The 24,043-nt window shown below is 39.6% G+C and overlaps 1 protein-coding gene across 1 annotated transcript in view; it reads left to right on the forward strand.

Annotated features, from left to right (window-relative positions):
- Window positions 1–24,043, forward strand: part of TNC (tenascin C) — an 86,695-nt gene that overhangs the window by 20,662 nt on the left and 41,990 nt on the right. Inside the window, exons 2-10 of the mRNA XM_069942969.1 lie at window positions 5,058–5,610; window positions 8,869–10,275; window positions 12,066–12,329; window positions 12,483–12,598; window positions 14,554–14,707; window positions 19,213–19,476; window positions 19,917–20,102; window positions 20,457–20,546; window positions 20,627–20,890. Of these exons, the coding sequence (XP_069799070.1) occupies window positions 5,148–5,610; window positions 8,869–10,275; window positions 12,066–12,329; window positions 12,483–12,598; window positions 14,554–14,707; window positions 19,213–19,476; window positions 19,917–20,102; window positions 20,457–20,546; window positions 20,627–20,890 (3,208 nt within the window). The 5' untranslated portion in view covers window positions 5,058–5,147. The remainder of the gene's footprint in view (window positions 1–5,057; window positions 5,611–8,868; window positions 10,276–12,065; window positions 12,330–12,482; window positions 12,599–14,553; window positions 14,708–19,212; window positions 19,477–19,916; window positions 20,103–20,456; window positions 20,547–20,626; window positions 20,891–24,043) is intronic.

Genomic DNA, 24,043 nt, shown 5'->3' on the forward strand with positions numbered 1-24,043 from the left:
TATTTCATACTTAAAATCCATCAGCTTCATAAATTTGGCTGTAGCAATCTAGAGGAAAATAAGAGAAATATGAAGCAGACCAGCTGCCAACCAGCTCCCGGGAGGGACGGGATTCTTCTGATTCTGTATATGGCAATTGAGTTAATTCCCTGGATCAATCACCTAAGTTATGGTATTTACTGATTATAACCACAGATGTAATTTCCTGGAAGAAAAGCTCCTTTTCATCCTTTTTTTTTTAATCCTTTTAGTGAATGAGAAGCACCACATCCCATAGTTGGGGATCCCATTGCTCCAAAACGAAATTTAGAAATAAGAAAATTATAGCTCCTCTTTAGAGAAGTCAACATCTTTCCGAGAAGCATACACTGTCTTTTTGTTAATTACATAGTCAACTTCCAATAGTCTAGGATATAAAGTATCAGCGGAACTTCTGGATAAGTGGCTTTTAAAGGGTATATCTTCCTTTGATACATAAACGTAAGACTCTTTTTGCATCTAGTTTTTTTTTCCACGTTCGGCATGTATGTTCCGAAACCTTCTGGTACACGCTACAAATGTGTCCATAGGCCTTTTTGTAATCATGAAGAAATATATAACACACTACTATGATATTAAAGGGAACCTGTTATTGCAATTTAATTCTCCTGGTTGCATTGAAGAAAAAAATCTCTCTACGTACTCTTAGACTTTGTTTTGAAATGTTTTGGAATAGACATGAAGTTGCAACGGGTGGCTCTTTTGCAAGGTTTGGCTTAGATGCTCCTCAACTGATTAAGATGTGTGGCCTAGTCCTATAATTTGTGACACCCGCTTCCTGTTGTGTTGTCTAACTTGATATGGAGCATGGTGACATGGACTGGCACGCCTATTATTTGTGGTTCCCACCTTTCTCTTGTGTTGTCTTTCTTGATGTTGAGCACAGTGGATATGTGACATATAGACTGGCACTCAATGATTTATGGTGCCTGGCTTTCTCTTGTGTTGTCTTTCTTGATGTTGAGCACAGTGGATATGTGACATATAGACTGGCACTCAATGATTTGCGGTTCCCACCTCTATCCTTCGTGTCTCCTTGCGCCTTTCTCAATGTTCTGCAACTGACTGAAAAACTAAACACAAATATATGTCTGTTTTCTTAGTTGTTCGGTCTGTTACCTATTAACTTGTGGTGGAGACTGATGCAAACTAGTGTCCTTTGGTTTCCATTTATGTCACATGAAAAACTGATAAGACAAGTAAGGGAAAGCAGCAATACATACAGCATCACTGCTTCCATTTGGGCTGCCCAGAAGCAGGAACTAAACGAGTCCAAAACAAATCACCAAAAATTGCAACCAATCTATGTTTCTTTGGTGAAATTTAAACAGAGGATGATTTGTGCCAAATTGATTATTACTTTTTTTCCAAATCTAAGGGCCTTTTTTACACAGGACGATTATCATGCAGAAAATTGTTATATCGTTCTAATTTAAGCGATAATCGTCCTGTGTAATTGCAGGCTTCGATCGAAAAATCGTTCATGTGCCGTTGATCTGACCCTAATATCATTGTTAATCGTTCGCTTATCGTTCATTGTAGGTTCCTAATCCACAAATCGATTTTTCGACGATTAACGATCTCAAACAACTACTGTAGAGAACAACCTGAAACCCAAATACACGGAACGATGATCATTACTTATGATCGTTCCTGTGGTCGTCCTGTCGTCACTACTGCCTTAATTTCATACCTCAACATCCTATTACACCGAACGATGTGCGAACAATTTTCAAACGATCAACAATAAAAATAGGTCCAGATTCTATTAAGTGACCAACGATTTCTTGTTGGTGGTCTAATCATTGCCTGCTATTATGGTGCGTTTACACAGGCAGATTTATCTGACAGATTTTGGAATCCAAAGCCAGGAATGGATTTGAAAAGAAGAGAAATCTCAGTCTTTTCTTTATGACCCATTCCTTGTTTATAGTCTGTTCCTGGCTTTGGCTTAAAAAATCTGTCAGATAAATCTGTCTGTGTAAACGCACCATTACACGAAATGATTATGGTTCAATTGCGAATGTTTTAACGATAATCGTCCCATGGAATAGGGCCCTCACACTACATTTGTTCGCTGTAGTTCCGCATTCGTTAACTAATCATTCAGTGTAATTGCACTTCAGTTATTCTTTTGTTGGGATCATGTGATGTTAAAGATTATAGTAATGATCATGTAACGATCGTACCTAACGACTATTGTTCTACGTAAAATGGTGAACAACTTCAACAAGTTAACGATAAACAATCTTGTTCGTGATCATTCATCGTTATTTGTTAAAAATCGCTAAAAATTGCTTAGTCTGATAGGACCTTTAAACATAATGGTTTTTGGTGAACCCTCAGGAGTCCAGCTCAATGAACCCTTCTTTGGCTAGGTGGCAGCTTTTGAAGGTCCATGACCATGTCCATGACCATAGTATATAATCCCTCCTGGATATTCTTAAAGTGAAACTGTCACCCACTTTGTACATTCTGACATCTCTACACAGGTGTAAAGGGTAAATTTAGTGTTTTTCATACCTTATTTCATATCATACATTATGGTGCTTGTTCAAGTAAAAAGTGTCCTTTTATCAACTGCAGATTGTATTAAGTGGGCACCGTTGGTCCCGCCCCCTTGATGCTTATTGGTTGACCGATGTAAAGGGGGTGGGTCTAGACCTTTTCGGCCAGACTGTTCCAATGACCGGAGAGGGGCGGGGCCAACTGTGGAGTTCTGGGCGGGGATAAGTGGCGGTAATGCCGCAAGGTCACGCCCACTTAACACAATCTGCAGTTGATAAAAGACGACTTTTTACTTTAACAAGCACCATGACGTATGATATAAAATAAGGTATGAAAACTGCTAAATTTACCCATTACACCTGTGTAGAGATGTCAGAATGCAAAAAGGAGGTGACAGTGTCACTTTAACTGGTTAACTCAATGGCAATACAATGTGGCTATTTCATGGCTATCTAAACTAACCAAAAACATACTACAAAAAAATCTGGATGTGCAAAAACACAGAAGCCATTTATCTAGACAATACCATATGTTTCAAATGATAGTGAGGTACATAGGAGAAAACAAAAAATTCCTAAAATTTCATCCAATTAAGGACGGTCAGAGGGTTTCATTGTTAACTAAACACTAGAGCGGGTTAAAGAGTTGACCGATCATTAGGGAAAAATACCTTTCACCTGCTTGGATTGTCTACTTATTTATTATGCATACAAAGGGTTCAAGGATCTGTCTCATGTTTCATTCTTCTGCTCCATGAAAAGAAATACCAGACAGGAATACCACTTCTTTGTGTATGGTGAGGATTGCTGTGATAACAGATGGAAGTTAGTATACTCAGGTGTAAAATGAATTCTTCAGACGGAACAACCTCACAATACAATGGAGACCTTTTTATCAATGTCTGTAAACATATTCCCATCATACAGGTCAAACATTAAATATATGCTTTAAAAAAAAATTCCACAAAAAAGTAGTGATCTTAATTTAGTGGAAAGTTCCAAAGTTCCTCAGGGGGAGAGTTCAGGTATTATCTGTAAAAGAAACGTTTAATAAGTGTTCATTCTCCCAATAGCACCCCAACAGGATAAATAAAGAATTACATGGTGTCAAGACATTGGTAGACTAAGCTTGCATGGACAGGCCAGAACCTCAAGAAGAAGGGAGACAGTTCTTTTCTATCTCCCTGGTTTAGCAAATTGATGAAGATCCCAAGTGAGTCATAAGGTGCCCATTCATTTTCAATAACTGTTGACTGAACAATCGTTGGGCAAAAGTTATCTCTACTGGGTTCTCCATACAAATGAATTCTCCACTTGGCCAAATGTTCATAAGTTTTCTATGGGGGAGAGGAGTAAGCCAGAGACAGACTGCTCTGGTGCAGGCTTTTTCCTCCCAGAACAATATGATCAGAAGTTAAAATTCCATCACACCTGACCCTTCCCTTTACCAATATCATCTGGCAGTGGAGATTCAGGAGTGCCCTATACACGTATACCAACTTTGATATAAGGTGTACGGGTATCTTTTCTCTCCTTTCCAATCTAACCTTGCATGGAAAGATGGACAGTTGGATTATTCCAAACCCCCACCCAATTTCTTTTCACCCAATGTTAGATTGGGTAGAAGAATATGCTTGCTAGGCCCTTAATCCAAAAGTAGCCTAAAAGAGTACTTTAAATGGGTTTCCTACATCAGTGTTTGTTTGCTGCATGGAGGGTAATGTGGACAACCATTGAATGCCAAATCCTAACCTCCAGAGAAGCTTCCACTTTGCCATGTTGCCTTAGCAATCGTCTCTTTCAAGTTTCGGGCAGGAGAGTACTTCTTTATAAGTGGAGCTACTCCTTAATAGAATGTTTGCAAATCTAAGCATTAGGTTAATGGAGACAGTTGCTAAGCAATAGATAAGCAGTAGCGCCATACATACTGACTTCATACTGTTTCACTTATGAAGAGACGGTCTAGTTTCATACTTCCTTTGTGTGGTTTGTATTCAATTTTATATATAATCTACAAAAGGTTAAGCGAGTGACCAGAATAGCAGTATGCTATTTTCTGGCTCCAAATATTCTTTATATGAAAAAAAATCTGCTTAAGTGTAACTAAATACAAAGGTGAGACAGCATCACATCTAAGCTGGATACTGTACTAGAAAATAGGGAGTCAGGTTCTCCTGTATAGGTGTTTATATTAAAGGTTTTCAGTAGATTGCCTTCAATGTAAATGTATGCATGGTATGTGGGAGCCAAGAATAATCTCACCGAGGTATGTTGTTAGAAATAAGTATTAGAAATATGAGCTGGGCACATTATTGTCATTAATTCTCATACTCCGCAATGAATGAAGCCATTGTGAAGTCATGAAACCCAATGGGCTAAACCAAATTTACTGAAACATTACAAGATGAGCTTTTTTTTTATTAACTTCTTCGATGTAAAAATTTTTTGTAATTGTCATTTTTTATGTCATCCCTTTATATATCATCCTTGTCTTTGTATTCATTTCTTTAGAATAACGTGAAAGAGAAAAAAGACAAAGCTACATACCACTAACACTTCAAAGGAAAAGCACAAAAATCAGCATTAAGGAAGGTTACAGCCATGGGGTATCCTATACAGGCCTTTGCCTGTCTTCTTTTAATGCTGGGTTCTCAGGTCGACAGTGGACTTATAAGAAAAGTTATCCGACACAGAAGAGATGCTGGTTTAAACATCACCTTGCCTGACAGCAACCAGCCAGTAGTGTTCAACCATGTGTACAATATTAAGGTTCCAATGGGGTCCCTATGCGGAGTTGACCTGGACCCTATAGGAACGGCCGAAAATGAGGTAAAGCCACAGACGGAGGTTGATAAAAATTACCAAGAAACCACTTTAAATGGGGAAAACCAGATAGTTTTTACACATCGGATTAACATTCCTAAAAGAGCTTGCGGGTGTACAGCCTCTCCAGATCTCAAGGATCTTCTAAGCAGACTCGAGGAGTTGGAAGGCATTGTGTCATCTCTTCGAGAACAATGTACCACAGGGCCTGGGTGCTGTTCCAATACACAGCCTGCTGAAGGTGAGAATACTCCACTCTACTAATGATATATAAACTTTTAGTACAAAAGACGATGTCATCTTTTGAGAAAAACATTTCCCTAAAAGGTCACTTTTTAATGTGATTTTGGGTGGTCGCCTTAAAGGAGAAGTCCGGCATGTTCTAAAAGCCGGCAGCTTGCAGGTGAAGGGAGGAGAATTTATTTCAAGTAACAATTTACCTTTTCCTGTGCTCGCACTGAGTAGCTGGAACGGCTGCAGGACCCTCACCAGAAGTAATTTTCCCCAGAATTTTGATGACTGGACGCTCAACCAATCAGTGACTGGAGCTGCATTCCTTCCCCATTCACTGACTGGCTGAGCGGCCAGTCCATCAGTTTGGTTATTACGTGGACACCTTGGCAGGGCCTTGCGGGGTCCCAAGGCTGCTCCCGTCGCTCACCGTGGGCATAAGGAGAGGTAAGTTATTATGTGAAATCAGATTCCCCTTGCAGGCTGCCAGACTTTTCTTTAATAAGGTTTCTTTGATGATAGGATGGAGGCAATGTGGATGTCAGCAAATTAAGGTAAATTGTGTAAAAAGGATCCATAGCCTAGAACAAAACATCATAAAATGGCCAAAAAAATGTAAAACTATAGTGAGTGCCACTCAATATACAGTAACTCTCTCAGTTCAGTGTATTGTACAAGCAGATCTATTCATAAAGTATTAGGGTTTAGTAAGTCTTTACTAAGGCATGATGTAGCTATAAGGGTGCAGAAGTAGCAATGACTCCCAGGACCCAGAGGGCACAAAGGTATATTTGCCACATAAGAAGACACCAGTGTTATAAATTATAGAGTAGGGACTCTATTAGAGATTTTGCTTCAAGGTCCAGGATCTTTAATTTACACATCTTCATCAAAGCCAAGGCAGCTATTTCCCCTTTTATGTTTTTGGATATGTAACTTAACCACACAGCCTTGTCTCATCTCTGGTAGCTTCCCTTTTAAGTGGTAAAAAAAAACTATTTGCCCAGTTGTCCCATTAAAATATTGCATGCATCCCTATAGACTACTCTATAATTAAACCAATGCTGAACATCTCATATTACTCCCAGGCATATTGGTTGTTTTGTAATAAGGAAAGAGGGGGTTAGCCCTTCTTGTAAAATCTTATAATTATATGTCTACAAATGAGTTTTTTTTTAACTTCTCACTAGACTTGAGCCATTAGCAGTAACCACAAAGAGCGGAAAAAATGTATCAGCTAGTAATAATGTTCCTTAAAGTAAAGGGAACTGAAACAATAATTGAGACTGAAGTTTTCATGAGGTGGCACTTGTCTACAGTCCAAGTATTGCAAAATGTGGCATGGCACACATAAGGAGAATTATTAGTTTCTTAATGTTTTGTTCTTAATTAAACAGTCTTTTAAGAGATCAGACACAGCTTTATTGATCTTGTAAATTTTTTGGGTAACTAACAATCAGTTGCATAATGATATATTAATAAAATATGTGAAAGGAGGAGGAATGGGAGGGGCATACATAAAAAAAAAAATATGATCAATACTATTATTTCACTGGCACCAGCTTCAAAGCTTTATCTGGTTTTGGATAACCTCTTGTTACGGGGATTGTCCAGGGGTAACAAAATGTCTGGGGTAGGTGTAAAAATAAAAGTTAACCTATACTCACCTACCCCTGATCACCTGCAGCTGCCATGATGACTCTCTCAATCCTTAGTCCTTTCTACCTGGTTCCTGACCATCAAACATACCTGCAGGAATTGCCCTTCTCAGCCAATCACTGACTGTGGAGGAGTGCCACCTCAGTTTGTGATTGGCTGAGTAGGAAGGTTTCCGCAGGGATGTTACAAGATAGTCACAAAAAGTAGCTGAAAGGAGTGAGGGCTGGGAGCATAGGCTAAGCAGCTGAGCGGTCAGGATAGGTAAGTATCAATTTTTTAATAAATAAACCACCCTTAGGCATTTAGATACATTTTTACTCCAAGACAAGCATTTAAAGCAACTCTGTACCCCACAATCTGCTCCCCCCAAAACAGCTTTTACCAAAAAAACTACTTTTAAACTTTTAGCCCTGTGTTAAATTGGTGTGACCTAGAGTGGCTGTGCCCTTAGGAATGCCCCTCTGGAGGATTTCTCCAATTCATCACTTGTGTGAACACCGCACATGTACTGGATGGTTAAAGCGCGTGTACAGTGTTCAGACAAGTGATGAATATGAGAAATCCGGCCGAGGAGCATTCAGAATGATGAGAAGGGCGAGAAGAAGGGACAGAGAGGCGGTGCAGGCTCTTTAAAAATAGTTTTTTTAGGACAATAACTGCATCACCTGCCAAACAGACCCCAGGACAGATCTTGGATTTAAAGCAGAAATCTGACTGTATAAGCGGTTTTGGGAGAGCTGGGAAGATTGTGGGTACAGAGTCGCTTTAAGCTTTTAGTCATTCCTGGTAAAGGTTTATTTACAACAAGTAATTGTATTTTATTGAGTTTAGATGAAAATTTATATAGTTATTTATATGTGTTTTATTCAAGTGCTACACAGTATAATAAGGGTGTTATCCAGACTCTAAGGGAGGTTTTCAGCCAATGTAATGCTAGGTAATAAAAAAATTATATTCACTTCTCTCATTGCTCCCAATCCAACACTTCCTGGTGCCTCCAGTTTCTGATTTTCTTGGTCCTTCTTGAAAAGAACATTTGACCATTGCAGCCTATAATTGGCTACAATGGTAACCTGGAGTCATATACTTATGGTAGAAGAGACCAGGAAGTGCAGTGCATGATGGGAACCCAGGGTTAAATTTTTTTTTTTGTTCTAGTGGCACTCACATATTTCTATATAAATATATGCACATATGTTAAACAGGTATTTTGACCGTAGATAATTATGGCATGTACATTCTGCTGATAGGTTCCCTCTCAGAGGTTGGTGCCCCATATTTTAGACATTTAGGACCAGAGAGAGGAAAAACTCCATTTGTGCCTAAACAAGGGTTTCAATGAGCACTATTGTGCATGTAACATAAACATATTGCACCCCTCCATCCCCATGGTGCCATACAAGGCTGACTACTCAAGGTCATATACCAAATACACAAACAAAATTAAAGTCTGTGATTGGAATGCCCCTTTAGGGTGAATAGGTAGGTTTACACACAGTCCTATTGTTATGACTAAACAAAATGAGCCCCAGTATTTAATTTAGGTTCTTGATATAGTAATATGTAAAATAGATTTTCCTTCATGATATCAATGTGTTTACCCATACAGGTAAATTGGAAACCAAGCCTTACTGCAACGGACGTGGCAACTACAGCACTGAGACTTGCAGCTGTATTTGTGAGCCTGGTTGGAAGGGACCCAACTGTACAGAAGCAGAATGTCCAGGAAACTGCAACAACAGAGGAACATGTGTGGATGGCAAATGTGTTTGCTTTCCAGAATACACCGGAGAGGACTGTGGCGAATTAACCTGCTTGGATGATTGTAATGACCAAGGAAGATGTGTTAATGGAGTCTGCGTTTGCTTTGATGGCTTTGCTGGGGAAGACTGTAGCGAAGAGGTTTGTCCCGTGCCTTGCAGTGAGCACGGAAAGTGTATAAATGGCCGATGTGTGTGCGAGGAAAACTTTATGGGGGAGGACTGTAGTGAACCCATGTGTCCAAACAATTGCAACAACCGTGGACGGTGTGTGGACAATGAGTGTGTATGCGATCACCCATACACAGGAGAGGACTGCAGCGAGTTGATTTGCCCCAATGACTGCTTCGACCGCGGTCGTTGTGTAAACGGTGTGTGCTTTTGCGAAGAAGGGTTCACCGGTGAGGACTGTGGGGAACTGGCCTGTCCAAACAACTGCAACAATAAGGGTAAATGCGTCAATGGACTCTGCGTGTGTGATGAAGGATTTACTGGGGATGACTGCAGTGAGCTGAGCTGTCCAAACAACTGCAACAACAAAGGGCGTTGCGTAAATGGAGTGTGCATATGCAGTGAAGGCTTCATGGGAGAGGACTGTAGTGAGTTGAGATGTCCAAATGATTGCAGTAACAAAGGTCGCTGTGTAAATGGACAATGTGTCTGCGATGAAGGATTTATGGGCGAGGACTGCAGTGAACTCCGATGCCCCGATGACTGTAACAATAGAGGTCGCTGTGTAAATGGCCAATGTGTGTGCGATGAAGGATTCATGGGCTTCGACTGTAGCGAACTGAGATGTCCCAATGACTGTAGCGACAAAGGGCGATGCGTAAACGGTCAATGTGTCTGCGATGAAGGATTCATGGGACTGGACTGCAGTGAACTAAGATGCCCCAATGACTGTAGCGACAAAGGCCGATGCGTCAATGGTCAATGCATATGCGATGATGGCTTCATGGGAGAAGATTGCTCAGAGCTGAGATGTCCCAATGACTGCAACCACAGGGGTCGCTGTGTCAACGGACAGTGCATATGCGACAATCTATTCATGGGTGATGACTGCGGTGAACTTCGCTGCCCTGATGATTGCAATGACAGAGGACAATGTATCGATGGGCAATGCGTATGTAATGAAGGATTCACTGGGGACAACTGCGGTGAACTTACCTGCTTTAACAACTGTAACAATCAAGGCCGTTGTGTCAATGGACAGTGCGTATGCGATGAAGGTTTCATTGGAGAGTTCTGCTCTGAAGGTATAGTATATCTGTCAAATTCATTTATGTAAAATAATCTTTCAATTTCAACAGGCTTAGATTCTTTAGAAGTTTTATAAATTAGATCTTTTTTTTTTCTTTTCATTAATATGCATGTTTCATGCTAAAATGAAAAGCAGAAATTTCACACCAAGCTGTTAGAGCTTGTTGAGTAGATCGTATTATGCTTTTGCCTCATTTCCATTTAAACAGAGATGATAAAAATCTCTGAACCATAGCTTGCACACCTGGAACTAGAGTCGGTGGGGTCTAAGCAATTTACACATTTGATATCGAGCTATGGCGTGTAACACATCTGTTTTCATTTTCCTATGGCATGTTGAGTTTTATACTGTATAAATGCAGAGTGTTTTCTTGGGAAAGGGCCGATGCGGGTTTTACTGTAGAACAAATACTGGAAAAATTAAGATATAGTGGGTGATATAATTTGTATATAGCTTGTATGTAGAAACATACCACCACTACTTTACCTAACGCTGACCATACAAATAAAATAAATCTTGTCCAAATGAAAACAACAAAGCCATGTGCATGGACCATAAACTTTTTAAAGGCAATTGTTCTAAAGGACAGAACCTTAACAGGTAATGTAATAGAACATGTCCCAAATTCTAACAGATTCCTTTTACATGTATTAACCTAAGGTCACACTAACGGCCCTATTAAACGAAGCGATTATTGGCTGTATTGGCCGATAATCACTTCATGTGATAGAAGAAAACGGTCAGCCGACATGCACAATGTCAGCTGATCGTTGTTTTTCAACAGGCTGAAATGCTTACGATCAGCCTGGCAACTATCTGCTGCCGTTGCTCCATGTAATAGAAGTGGTGGAAGCAGACCGTCACTGTCTTTTATGGGCTGTCTGGACGATCTGATGATTGTCCAATGAACTAATGAACAAATTGGCTCTTTCGTGGAAAATTGTAGGAGCATGCTGTGAATATTCTTTCATCAATGAAAGCTCTTTTGTTCATGAGCTACCTTTTGTTCAACTTTAATCTGAGGTGTATGGGCATGGTGACATAGAGTTCGGTAACATAGAAAACCCATTAGACCCTTATTATGTTTTTGAAGGATGGGAGTATATCAAACGGTCTTTAGAAAACCCATGCAGTTTGCTCTGGTTGATAAATGGTATCTACAGATAGTAGCTAAGTAATTTTATTATAATTTTTGCCTTCCAGCACCAGGGCTTCCCTTTCAGTAGGTCAGTGGAGATAGTGTAGTCTCCTAAAATTCCTTTGGCCACTTTGGTTTCCAGTTTCCGGTTTATGTATCTATGTAGCATTACGAAATGAGATTACACATTTCTCTGGGTCAGAGATCATTGGGAGCAGAATGTTGGTGCACAATGTTATGCATTATTTTTCATCACTATGTATATGGTAAGATAATAAATGGAAAAAAAAACACAATAAGAAGCACACATTACATACATTTTTTTTCATGTGCCAATGCTTTTAGAGCCAGCACTTTACTACTTTGATGGCTCATTTATTTTTACATTAATGCAGAGTACATTCTATAGGCTGCACTAGCAACATCTAGATATGCCTTCATAGAGCTGGTTCTTTTATATAGCACTGAGCAACACAAATCCACTATTTTAAACTAGTTTTAGCAGCACTTCAACCTTTGTTATACATGCCCTCCAATATGATGAGACTATATAAATTAGTTACTTTTATAGTTCTGTTTTAGGTTGGAGAGAACTAGAAAGTTTCCAATTGTTAATAACTCAATGCTCTTTTTTTTTCACGCAACAGTATCACCCCCAGAAGACTTGGTTGTGACAGATGTAACCACTAAAACCATGAACCTTGAATGGGTCAACAAAATCAAAGTTACTGAATATCTTGTTACTTACGTTCCCACAAGCCCTGGCGGCTTAGAGTTTGACTTTAGAGTCCCCGGAGACCAAACAATGGCCACTTTAAGAGAACTTGAACCTGGAGTAGAATACTTTGTCCGTGTATATGCCATCCTCAGGGACCAGAAGAGTATCCCAGTAAGCGCCAGGGTTGCTACACGTAAGTACAATTCTTCTTTCCTTTTTCTTTTTGACAATGGCTTATTGAAGTGCCCTGAATGACAGTCATCCAAAAAGGCAGCCGTGAAACAACCAAAACAAGACGTTGGGGGACCTTAGCCTCATAATAACTTATCGATGTGTTCTCTTTTAGACCTGCCTACCACCGATGACCTCAGATTTAAAACAATAAAGGAAACTTCTGTTGATGTGGAGTGGGAACCTCTAGATATTTCCTTTGATACTTGGAAACTCATCTTCCAGAATATTGTAAGAGATTTACTTTTTTCCTTTTTTTTCTATAACTCTAGTTAGCCCATAGTAATCGCAGATATCCACTTCGGACCTTTATTACACATCATGCTGAAATAGTACCTTTAGGATGTATGAGATGTCGTGTTGATCGACAAGGGGGATCGTGTAGTTATATAAAGAGTGCAAATTGTATGATGGCTCAAGGTCAATCACCCTATTGGTACAAGCTGTATAGATGGCTTTGAACTTCAGAACAGGAAAGCAGGAGTCTATTCAGTGTGACACTTACAGGCACCATAGGGCATGTAATAGAAGTCCTTGTTCAAAGAGGACTGTTGTGAAATATGTTAAGACGCTATAAATGCCATGAAGACCTGAGAAATGTACATAAATGCAAACGTGTACATCTAAAAGCTAACACACTCTATGTAGACTTACTTATATGTGAGGGCTTACTTATAGAAGCACTGCAGCAAATGTTATTTTTGCACATATAATCCTAACTGATTAGTGATATTCAATTTTGCTTAATCCCAGCTCAGTTGTATATATACAATTTGAACCCTTATTGCCACCTGGGTCCAACTCTTTCTTGTGTAAATCAGAATTTAGTCCTCCCTGTGTGGAGAGGTTCCTGTGAACTCTACGATTACATTAGCATCTATAAATGTATCCTGACAGCTCTTAGATACCATCTATACCTAGAGTTCTGTAGATATATTTCTGCTCTATGTAAGGGACCAGGAGTGCAGTGATATAGTAGATGAGTCTATACAATAAATCATAGGGGCCAATAGAAAAGCTTGGAATGATCCTCCATCCACCATGACCATTTTCAACACTATGTTAAGAAAAGCTTGTAAATTGTCTTCATAAGGGACAAAGTACACAATGTTGTCATAGTATAGTTACAATAAACACAGTGATATCAAACAATATATATAGAGCATGCAGTGGTAATTGTTATGGTGATATTACAGTACAGGGATAATCGAGAATTGTGAATAGAATAGTGTGCACAGTAATGTCAGTGTGTGGCTAGGCTCACAGTATTGGAAAATAATGGCCATCTTTCAAAAAAATGGCCATCATTGTGCAAATTATGCCCGGTATTTAAATAAAATAAAATAAGGAATGTTATTTGCACAAAGACGGCTATGATTTTTACGTAGTATGAACCTAGCCTGTAAGAATGCACACAGTGATGCTCCCATATACTGCATTTTCCAGTCATCTGAGGAGCTACTCTATATGTAAAAATATCGGCGTAGCTAGTAGTCTAGTGGGACTTATTAATATTAAGGTCAAAAAGGTCTCAGCAAAAGTTATTCAGGCAGATTTCAGTGTAAAACATGAAATATTTCAAACAGGACAATTTATCTGAAAAGAAGTTCTTACATCCATTGTATTTCAAAAGTCACTAAACTGCCCCGTTACAAAATCATTTTCCATTGCATACCTTAATATATGTGAATATATTGTCCAAGGGTTTATGGCTCCCGGTAGATAAGAAATGTTTCAAATGCAAAAACGTTATTTCTAAAAGAAAAGTCTATCTTGTGAAAAGTCCCAGATTGTTGGAAACCAACGTTACAATATCTGTCATTTTGCCATGATTGCTCTGCACTTTTGTCAGTCTGTTCTACTTCCACATCAATCACGAAGGATAAAGTATTCATTCCATATGAAATGTGTTCTTTAGAGATAGTTTTGCCCCATAGGGTGTCACAGACATCCGGCACTGAGTGGTGCATTTTAGTTTTTAATAACTACACAAATATTTGATGGCTATTTGCAGAACGAATTAAACATCTGTCAACAGAAAACCCCTAAAAGTACCCCCGAAACTAAACTGTTTAGAAAAGTTTTTCCAACTTTTTAAGTTGACTTCATATTATTTTGAGTTGCTGACAAACCTACTGTATTACTATATTTTACAACATTTCCTTTTCTTTTTTCTTTTTTTGCAGAAAAAACAAAATGGAGAGATAACCACTAGCTTGGAAAGTTCTGTAACATCTTTTGAGCAGCAGGGACTTGCACCAGGAGAAACATATGAAGTATCCATACAGGTCGTGAAAAACAATACCCTTGGACCCGCTTTGAGCAAGCTTACTACTACAAGTAATGTAGACATATTTTACTATGTCCTCTTGAGTGAAAAGTATTTAGAAAATTTCGTAAAGTCAAAGACAGGACATGTTGGAAATGGCTGACGATGGAAGTGGGTGGTTCATGACAATGCAGTATCTAATAGACAATTATTACAATGGGTAACTACAGAATAGCAACATGATATAGAGGCAGAATATGTTTAAAGGAGAAGTCTGGTGAAAATTTTTATTAAAGTATTGTGTTGCCCCTCCCAAAAGTTATACAAATCACCAATATACACTTATTATGGGAAATGCACATACATTGCTTTTTTCCCTGTACTTACTACTGCATCAAGGCTTCATTTCCTGCATAACATGGTGATGTCACAGCCCAACTCCCAGAGCTGTTCAGGCTGTGGCTGCTGGAGAGGATGATGGCAGAGGGACACTGAGGAACACAGGGCACTGGAGGGACAGTGAGCATCCCTCTGCCATCATCCTCTCCAGCAGCCACAGCCCGCACAGCTCTGGGAGTCGGGTCGTAACATCACCATGTTATCCAGGAAGTGACATCACCATGTTATCCAGGAAGTGACATCACCATTTTATCCAGGCAGTGAAGCCTTGATGCAGTAGTAAGTGCAGGGAAAAAAAACACTTTATGTGCATTTCCCGTAACAAGTGTATATTAGTGATTTGTATAACTTTTGGGGGGCAACACAATACTTTAATAAAAATTTTCACCGGACTTCTCCTTTAAGCATCGTTAGTTACAAGTTTTCAAACATAATTTGCTTTACTGAAGTTAAACAAATACAGTCAGGAGAATTGGTCACGTTTGTTTAAAAATGTGCAACTTTTTTTTGTTTTATTCATTAACACTTTATAAAAGTGACAAGAAAAGTGAAGGGGTGGGACTCACAGATTGTTTCACTCTAGGCATTAATTATGCTGTAGATGAATGTACAGTATGTTCTTCAATGGCATAGATTTTCTTCTCTGGAGTACAAACAATCAAATAATAGTGTGAGAAACATGTACTGCTTAATAAATCTGGTGAGCTTTAACTTAAGCCAGCACGCTTTTAATGAGACCAGACCAGTAAAGTCCCATAATTATGATTTTTCCAGGGAAAATAATTGATGGGCCATCAATGTTTAACTGCATCTTAGATCTCGATCAAGTAAACAGGGGCTGTGCTGCCACTCTGTTCACTACTGAGTGAACGGAGACAAACTCTGTTCACAGCATAGTGCCACCAAACAGCTGGTTGGCACGGGTATAGGGTGTCAGAATCATATTAATAAATCAATGACTAGCTATCCTGTGGGTAGCTCATCAGTCCATTTTGCTTGGGAAAACCCCTTTCAAGTGTTTCTATCTTTAAAAAAAAAAGTTGTCAAAAGTTTTAATCAGTCTTAGGGACCTTTTAAATTGATCAATCTTTGACAGAATTTCGCTGATTGGCGCTCATTTGTATTAATTTTAAAAAGTACAACTAATTAAATGACCAGGCCACACAAAGGATCCTTGTATCATTTGTGCGTCCATTTAAATGTATGCTTTGGGACCACATCCACCGTTTACTGGGGATGTTAAACCGATATTGATGGATTTTGCAAAGGAACCGATAAGTCAAGGGTTGGGTGTTTTTTTTAGCTCCTCAGCTGATTACCACTACTTTAACATGGGCCATTGATCAGCCAAAGGAGAGTTTCTGGCAAGGGTCTTTTACACACAGATGTGCACTGCTCCCCGATTGTTCTAGCAATCGGTGGGGGACTGAACACCCAGATCCCATACGATCAAAACCTTTTACATGTCTGTGTGACATGGGAAAAGTTTTTAAAGAGACAATAACACTTTAAGCCATTGATGGAGTTATAGTCATAATTAACCCTTTAAGGACAGAGCAAATTTAGATTTTTGCGTTTTCGGTTTTTCCTCCTTGTGCATAAAAGGCCATAGCACTTGCATTTTTCCACCTAGAGACCCACATGAGCCCTTATTTTTTGCATCACTAATTGTACTTTGCAATGACAGGCTGAATTTTTCCATAAAGTACACTGCGAAACCAGAAAAAAATTTAAAGTGTGGTGAAATTGAAAAAAAAAACGCATTTTGTTTATTTGGGGGAAATGTGTTTTTACGCCATTCGCCCTGGGGTAAAACTGACTTGTTATATATGTTCCTCAAGTCGTTACGATTAAAACGATATGTAACATGTATAACTTATATTGTATCTGATGGCCTGTAAAAAATTTAAACCATTGTCAACAAATATACAACACTTAAAATCGCTCCATTCCCAGGCTTATAGCGCTTTTATCCTTTGGTCTATGGGGCTGTGCGAGGTGTCATTTTTTGCGCCATGATGTGTTCTTTCTATCGGTACCTTGATTGCGCATATACGACTTTTTGATCGCTTTTTATTACAATTTTTCTGGATTTGATGCGACCAAAAATGCGCAATTTTGCACTTTGGGATTTTTTTGCGCTGACGCCATTTACCGTGCGAGATCAGGAATGTGATTAATTAATAGTTCGGGCGATTACGCACGCGGCGATAGCAAACATGTTTGTTTATGTATTTATTTATTTACTTTTATTTATAACCTGGGAAAAGGGGGGTGATTCAGACTTTTATTAGGGGAGGGGGATTTTTACTATTAACAACACTTTTTTTTTTACTTTTACACTTATACTAGAAGCCCCCCTGGGGGACTTCTAGTATAAGTGCTTTGATCTCTCATTGAGATCTCTGCAGCATAGATATGCTGCAGAGATCCATGAGATAGGCACTCGTTTACTTCCGGCTGCTGCAGCCGGAAGTAAACGAGTGCCGAGCCGGGGACGGCGCCATCTTGGAGCGGTCCCCGGCCGGCTTCATTTGCGGAGATCGCTCCTCCGGGACAACATCCCGGAGGAGCGATCTCCCCACTAGACACCAGGGATGACGCTGCGTCCGGTAATCGGATGCAGCTGTCAACTTTGACAGCTGCATCCGATTACTGTATTAGCGGGCACGGCGATCGGACCGTGCCCGCTAATACCTACGGTCCCGGGCTACACGCGGCACCCGGGACCGGCGCGGTTCAGAGCGGGGCCGCCGCGCGGCCCCGCTCTGAACTCCCTTACCGGCATCAGGGCGTAAATTTACGCCCGATGTCGTTAAGGGGTTAAAGTAATGTAGAAGATAAGTGTAGGAGAGCCATCTCCCAACTAATACAAATTATAAAACTTTATGCTAACACAATAATTTTGTTGAGGGGATCTACCTCAAAGTAACTCAACTTATCAACCTCATGGGTACATGTATACAACTATATGCCTCCCAATGACCTAACAATAATGCATACAGTTCTACATCTCCACAACTAGACTATGGGAACCTGTATCTGTGAACGCAGCAAAATGAGTTTTCTCACTGAATCAACGTTAGGTCATAAACCCACAAGAATGAATAGAAAATTCTATGATACCACCCAAGAAATCTTACTTCCCACACCATGTCTGACCAGTGGTCCGGGCGACAAAGACCTCAGTGTTCGCACTGTAGGCCGCAATGCAATTGAAAACACATGATTATAAACACCAACAGAGAGGATGGTGAATACTTAAGTCAAGCCAGCTGCTTTGTCACACAACGTAAAAAAAAAATCAATCACGACCCGCTTCTCTCCCGTGTTAGAAACATTCCATATAATCACACTAAACACGAACATGCCCGCTCCCCTATAGTTGCAGAGACTAGTGAATGAAAGTGAATGCTATAAATCAATAAGCCTGTAGGACTAGTGAGAGCCGTGGAGGGGGGGGAACACATAAATGGAACATGGAATATCCATCATGTTTTATGGCACCGTATTGCAAAACTCTTTGCCTTAGCTCCCAATGCATAGTTCATGGAATCCCTGTAGGATGAAAGTACATAAACACAAACAGAGGCTTACTATAAAAGTTTGACATTAAAATCCTTCTCTTTACGGGGCAGAGATCAATCATTTTACACATGCATGTTCACATTTACTCCTAATGACGTTGTTTGCATCCTGTTATATCTTATATCGTCTTTTTATATTATGCTTATGAATATGCTTCATGAAATTTTTGCCAAACTTCTTTATGAGATTCTCCAAGTGACCTTTCTGAACGAACACTAGTCTCATAGGAAACAACATCTTGTAATTTGCCGCGTCAATCCCGATCTGACATTTAGGAAGATACCAGCAAAAAGATCAATGAGAGATGTGGCTTTTCTCCCACACCATTCCTGAGCTACACATTACATTATCCAGACAACTCCAGACAATCTAATGACAAATCAGTTTTCTGAAATGAACTATAGACAATGCATTGTTCAGCCAAATGACATCATGTCGAAATTCTCTTTGATTCGGAAAGTTGGTATATTAACTCATTGACAGGAGTAGGATATATATCCAAAAACATTCAGACCAGTAGATTTCGACCGGTACTGGTGAATTTGTGAAAATTGTAGCATATCTTAACTATATTTACATTGCTTCTTAGGACTTGATGCCCCCAGTGACGTTGATGTGAAGGATGTCACGGACACATCTGCCTTAATAACATGGGTGAAACCTCTGGCTGAGATCGATGGAGTTTCTTTGACCTATGGAACAGGAAATGAGCCCAGGACCACAGTGGAGCTATCTGAAGATGAAACCCAATATGCTATGAACAATCTAAGACCAGACACAGAATACGAGGTTATCTTAGTATCTCGACGTGGAGAAATGACAAGTTCTCCAGTTTCAGAAACCTTCACAACAGGTATAAAAGACTTTTAAAAAGTTAAATCCAGTTTTCCAGGCTTAGAATAAAATGGCCAATTTCTTCCAGAAACAGCACAACTCTTGTCCTTAGGGTGGGTGTGGTTTTTTTTTAGCTCAGTTTCATTGAAGAGAATGGAGCTGAATTGTAATACCACACAATACCTGAGGACGGGGTGGTGCTGTTTTTGAAAAAAAAAAAAAAAAAAATCAGTTGTTTTTGTTAATAAGTGTAAAAAAAATGTAAAATCCTGGTGATAGTTCGTCTGTAATCTGTTTTGACTGTCTGACTACAAGGGAAATGAAGGAGGAGGGGGGTGTTAAACAAAAAGTGTGTGATCAGATATTGGGGACACATGTTTTTATCTCTTCCGATGTCTTAGCTCTTATATTTAAATATCTGTGAAGTTTAAGTATTTCTTTTACTTTTATTTTATGTAGATTTAGATACACCAAGAAATTTGAAGAAAGTGTCACAGACCGACAGCACTATTACTCTGGAATGGAAGAACACGTTGGCCAACATTGACTTCTACAGGATCAAATTTGCCCCACTCTCAGGAGGAGACCATGAAGAAATAACTGTACCTAGAAGCAAGCAGGCTACCACCAAGGCTACACTTACAGGTCAGTTAGTTCTCCCATAACTTGTGCTATTTTGTAAAATAAAAGAACATGACCAAAAGTTATTTTTTGCCAATCCCCAATCTCATAGACGTGCATGCTTGGCTCAGCCAAACATGTAAAGGAAGTAGCTTCCTGTAGTAGCTTGGCTCCCTTTAAAAATGAAAAGCATCAGACATATTAAAATCCAATTGCCTGATTGGTCTCTCCCATAATAACTGGCAGTGATGGAAAGGCGGGAGGGCACCTACACATTAGATGGTCAGCTGGTCCTGCCAAAGTTGTGTACAACCAACAATTTCTGATGTGGCTGCCCAGATTAGTTAATTTATTTACGTTGTTTAAATTACTTCCTAGGACTGAGACCAGGAACTGAATATGGCATAGGACTAACAGCAGTGAAACAAGACAAAGAAAGTGCTCCTGCTACTATCAATGCAGCAACCGGTAAGATATAAGCTTATAATGATATGGCACTGGCATTGGAAATAGAAGTGGTTACTATTAAAGTCAATTTTCTTTTTTAGACTTGGATGCCCCCAAGAACTTGGAGGTCACTGGTGCCACTGAGACCACCTTAAATGTACGATGGGTAATACCAGTCGCCAAGTTTGACCGATACCGAATGACTTACATCAGCACCGGTGATTCTGAGAGTGAAGTCCAGGTTCCAGTGGACGCCAGTTCCCACGTACTGACTGGCCTTGAATCCGGTAAAGAGTACACTATTTCACTGGTGGCAGAGAAAGGCCGATACAAGAGCAAACCAGCAACTGCAATTGGCCGTACTGGTAAGTAGCTAGCCGTTTACTTTGTACATTACTGACTTTTCTTGTGGAATTCATCTAATAAAGGGTCTTAAGGTCAATGATTAGTGGAGAAAGTATATAAAATAGTTTTTTTCCAGAAGGTGAAAAACTCGTCACAATTTTTGTTTCCAGGATAAGATCGGGAACGGAAGACGACAATATCTTTTCTCATTACCCTTGTCTCTTCTATCCTTATAACTAAACAAATTGTGTCCTTTCATTTATACAGCCAGTAAATATATTCCTTTTACTTGATTTTTCAACTCACAGATTTTCTTTTTAAGCTTTTTCTTTTTTTTTTTTTTCTGCGGAGCGTAAATGTGTCATCTTTACTTCTACAGACAAAGGATAATAAACCTCTGCCGCTTTTTTATCTTTTAATCTCAGTTTTGTTTTGCAGATGATATTACAAATGCCGCAGTTCTTTCAATTGTCCTTCTGTGTGTTTTTTTACTTGCTTTTCGTAAAGTGGATTAACTCATTGTTACCAACAGCCGTAGTGGTGAAGGAGAGTGTTTTTAAATGGTCATAGTACGACCCCCATTACAGATCTAAGACCGCAGGGTCTTGGACAGACTAAGTCAAAAATAGATCACCATAGATCCAAGTTATAGCAATCTGGAAAGTACTAAGTGGGGCATGGTCACATGCTCCTCAATGTCGGCCATCTTATTGACGGACTCACTACAGAGCAGGACAGCACAGCCTGGAGGAGGGGAGTCTGATTTTTAGCTCTATAAGGTACACAGGGAGATGCTGCCAGTATATACAGTGATTACACTTACTAATACTGTACACTAAACTATTTTGCTATAAAGTGGCCAACCCCTTTAAATAAAGGTACTAATAGTCCTTACAGAGCTGTATTACCTTGTCAGTGGTGGCATATGTGATTTGTGTCAGTTTCCTGTTAGCGTGCCTACTGGTTGAGCTGCATGCCCATATTATAGCGCCATGCAATATCTAAGTTTTACAGAACTATAATATTTACCTATATAATTCCATAGGTTCCTACTGTACCATCATATTCCACAGGAAACATTGCTTTTAGTAAAGGTTATATCTTTATACAAAAGGCACAATACTTTTGCCATACCAGGTGCCTACCCACTCTGCCAGGTGGGGATGCCTTAGTATAAACTTTCTACAGTCATTGTAGTGCTGGGTACTCTTTGGCTTTTAAGACTTGCTTGAATAGTTGCATACGAATCCTAAGTAATAGAGAAGAAACGCGATACAATCACTTGGTTGGCGCATAACTTTTTCCATGCCAGTAATTTTATAATAAAATCATACCATGACTTTTCAGATACATTTTCCCCGGTATATTTAATCCTTTTAAAAGCCAAGTGTCAGTATCAATGAAACCAATCTCACCCACAGCAGAGTTATTCGATTTTAACAACAATTGAACATAAGGAAATACTATGAAGGCAACGAGCGGTTTAGTGATTTCATCTCTTTCATCTGGTTTTGATGCATTCATCCTGTGAGACAAATACTGACTATCCAAATCAAACAGAGCTGATCGTCCATCCATCCTTGTTCCAGGAACATGCCCTGGGGTTCTAGTCCTAAGAGAGTCCCGGCTCTGTGCAGCAAAGTGGAAAAAAGTGATTAAGATTTAAAGACGGTCTTAACATGTTTAAGTATGAAGCAATTCTTTGTGTTTGGGGAAGACGATCTTAAATTCTATTCTGGCATGGGAATCCCAGCTGAGTTGTTTAATACAATACCGGTATTCATGATACCACCGAATGTGTTCAGAAACGTGTAGGTTTATTTATTCATGAGATCATATAATTCTTCCGTATGTGAGCTAGCAATAGGAAAAACCACAAGGCAGAATGGAATTACCATTCCCCTTACATTTTTTATTAGTTTTTTTTTTCTTTCTCTTCCATGTTACTAAGCAATTCTAAAAATAAAATCTACAAGTATCAATGAACTGCTTTAAAGGAGTTGTGCGGGGAGCAGAATATGGCTAATGCCTTTTGATTCCTAATACTCACCTCCTCTTTTCCTAAGTCTCAGAAGGGGCAAGTGTATAACCTGATCATCATGTGCAAGTGGAACCATCTCTGCATGTGATGCCCAATAGCAGCACAATGTTGGCGCAACACCGGAAAAGAGAGGACGTGAACGTCAGGGAGCAGAAGGTTGAACGTATTCTACTCCCTGGACAAGCCCTTTAAGAGTGGTATTAGTTAAAAAAAAAAAGAAAAACAAGAATAGAGGTGTTTGTATATGTAGTATAAGACTGGGTTCAAATTGGCGTAATGTACATGTTTTTAACCATTTGCATTGTAGGTACAACACCTGGATGCCTTGTAGTTCTCCTGACCCAATACTAGACATATGCTTTCAAAAAATGGCAGCCAATTTTTTTTTGGGCTGACAGTTATCTCTCTAGACTTCCCTTAAGAATCCGCAGCAACTTTGACTAAATAACTGAACACAGCATTAAATGTGCGTCATCAAATCTGCTGTGGATTCTGTACGTGTGAACACACCCTAAAACGTTTTTATTTATTTATTTTGCTTGGGCAAACATTCATGTGTAATCTATGGCAAAAAAGGTTGAGTAAGCCTCAGCCCCCAGAACAATGGAGTCGGGTGGTAAAAATCCAACACGCCAACTCTTCACTTTATATACATCATCTGTCACAGTGTCAGAAGGCCACCATACACCCTTGGGCCTGTTCACACTACAGGAAATTCTGCATAGACATGTCAATTCTTTGAACAGAGAGGCATGGAGAGCAGTGGCGCGCAAGCCCTCCCATTTGAGGGATGGCTGGCAGGATTCAGCACCGTGCGGGGGAGTTCCATAGGGTGAAGGGGCCCTTAAGCCATCTGTGTAAAGGTGGCGAGTCTGGTTGACTTGAGTGTAAGGTGTATGAGCACTTTAAAGGTCCTACTACACTAGGTGGATATGAGCCAAAAAGGCCTAAATATCCCAGTATAAAAGGCTCACCATCAGTTGATCAAATCATTTTACCGTACTATAATAGAAGATTTGTGACTAATAAATGTTGGAAGGAAAGAGCCACACAAATCTCCAGCTATTGTACATGCATGATGGTTAAGCCGTGTAAAGGCTCATTATACGAGCTCCGATCGACACCATCAGAC

The sequence above is a fragment of the Dendropsophus ebraccatus genome, chromosome 10 (assembly GCF_027789765.1).
Source record: "Dendropsophus ebraccatus isolate aDenEbr1 chromosome 10, aDenEbr1.pat, whole genome shotgun sequence".
Taxonomy (NCBI): Eukaryota; Metazoa; Chordata; class Amphibia; order Anura; family Hylidae; genus Dendropsophus; species Dendropsophus ebraccatus.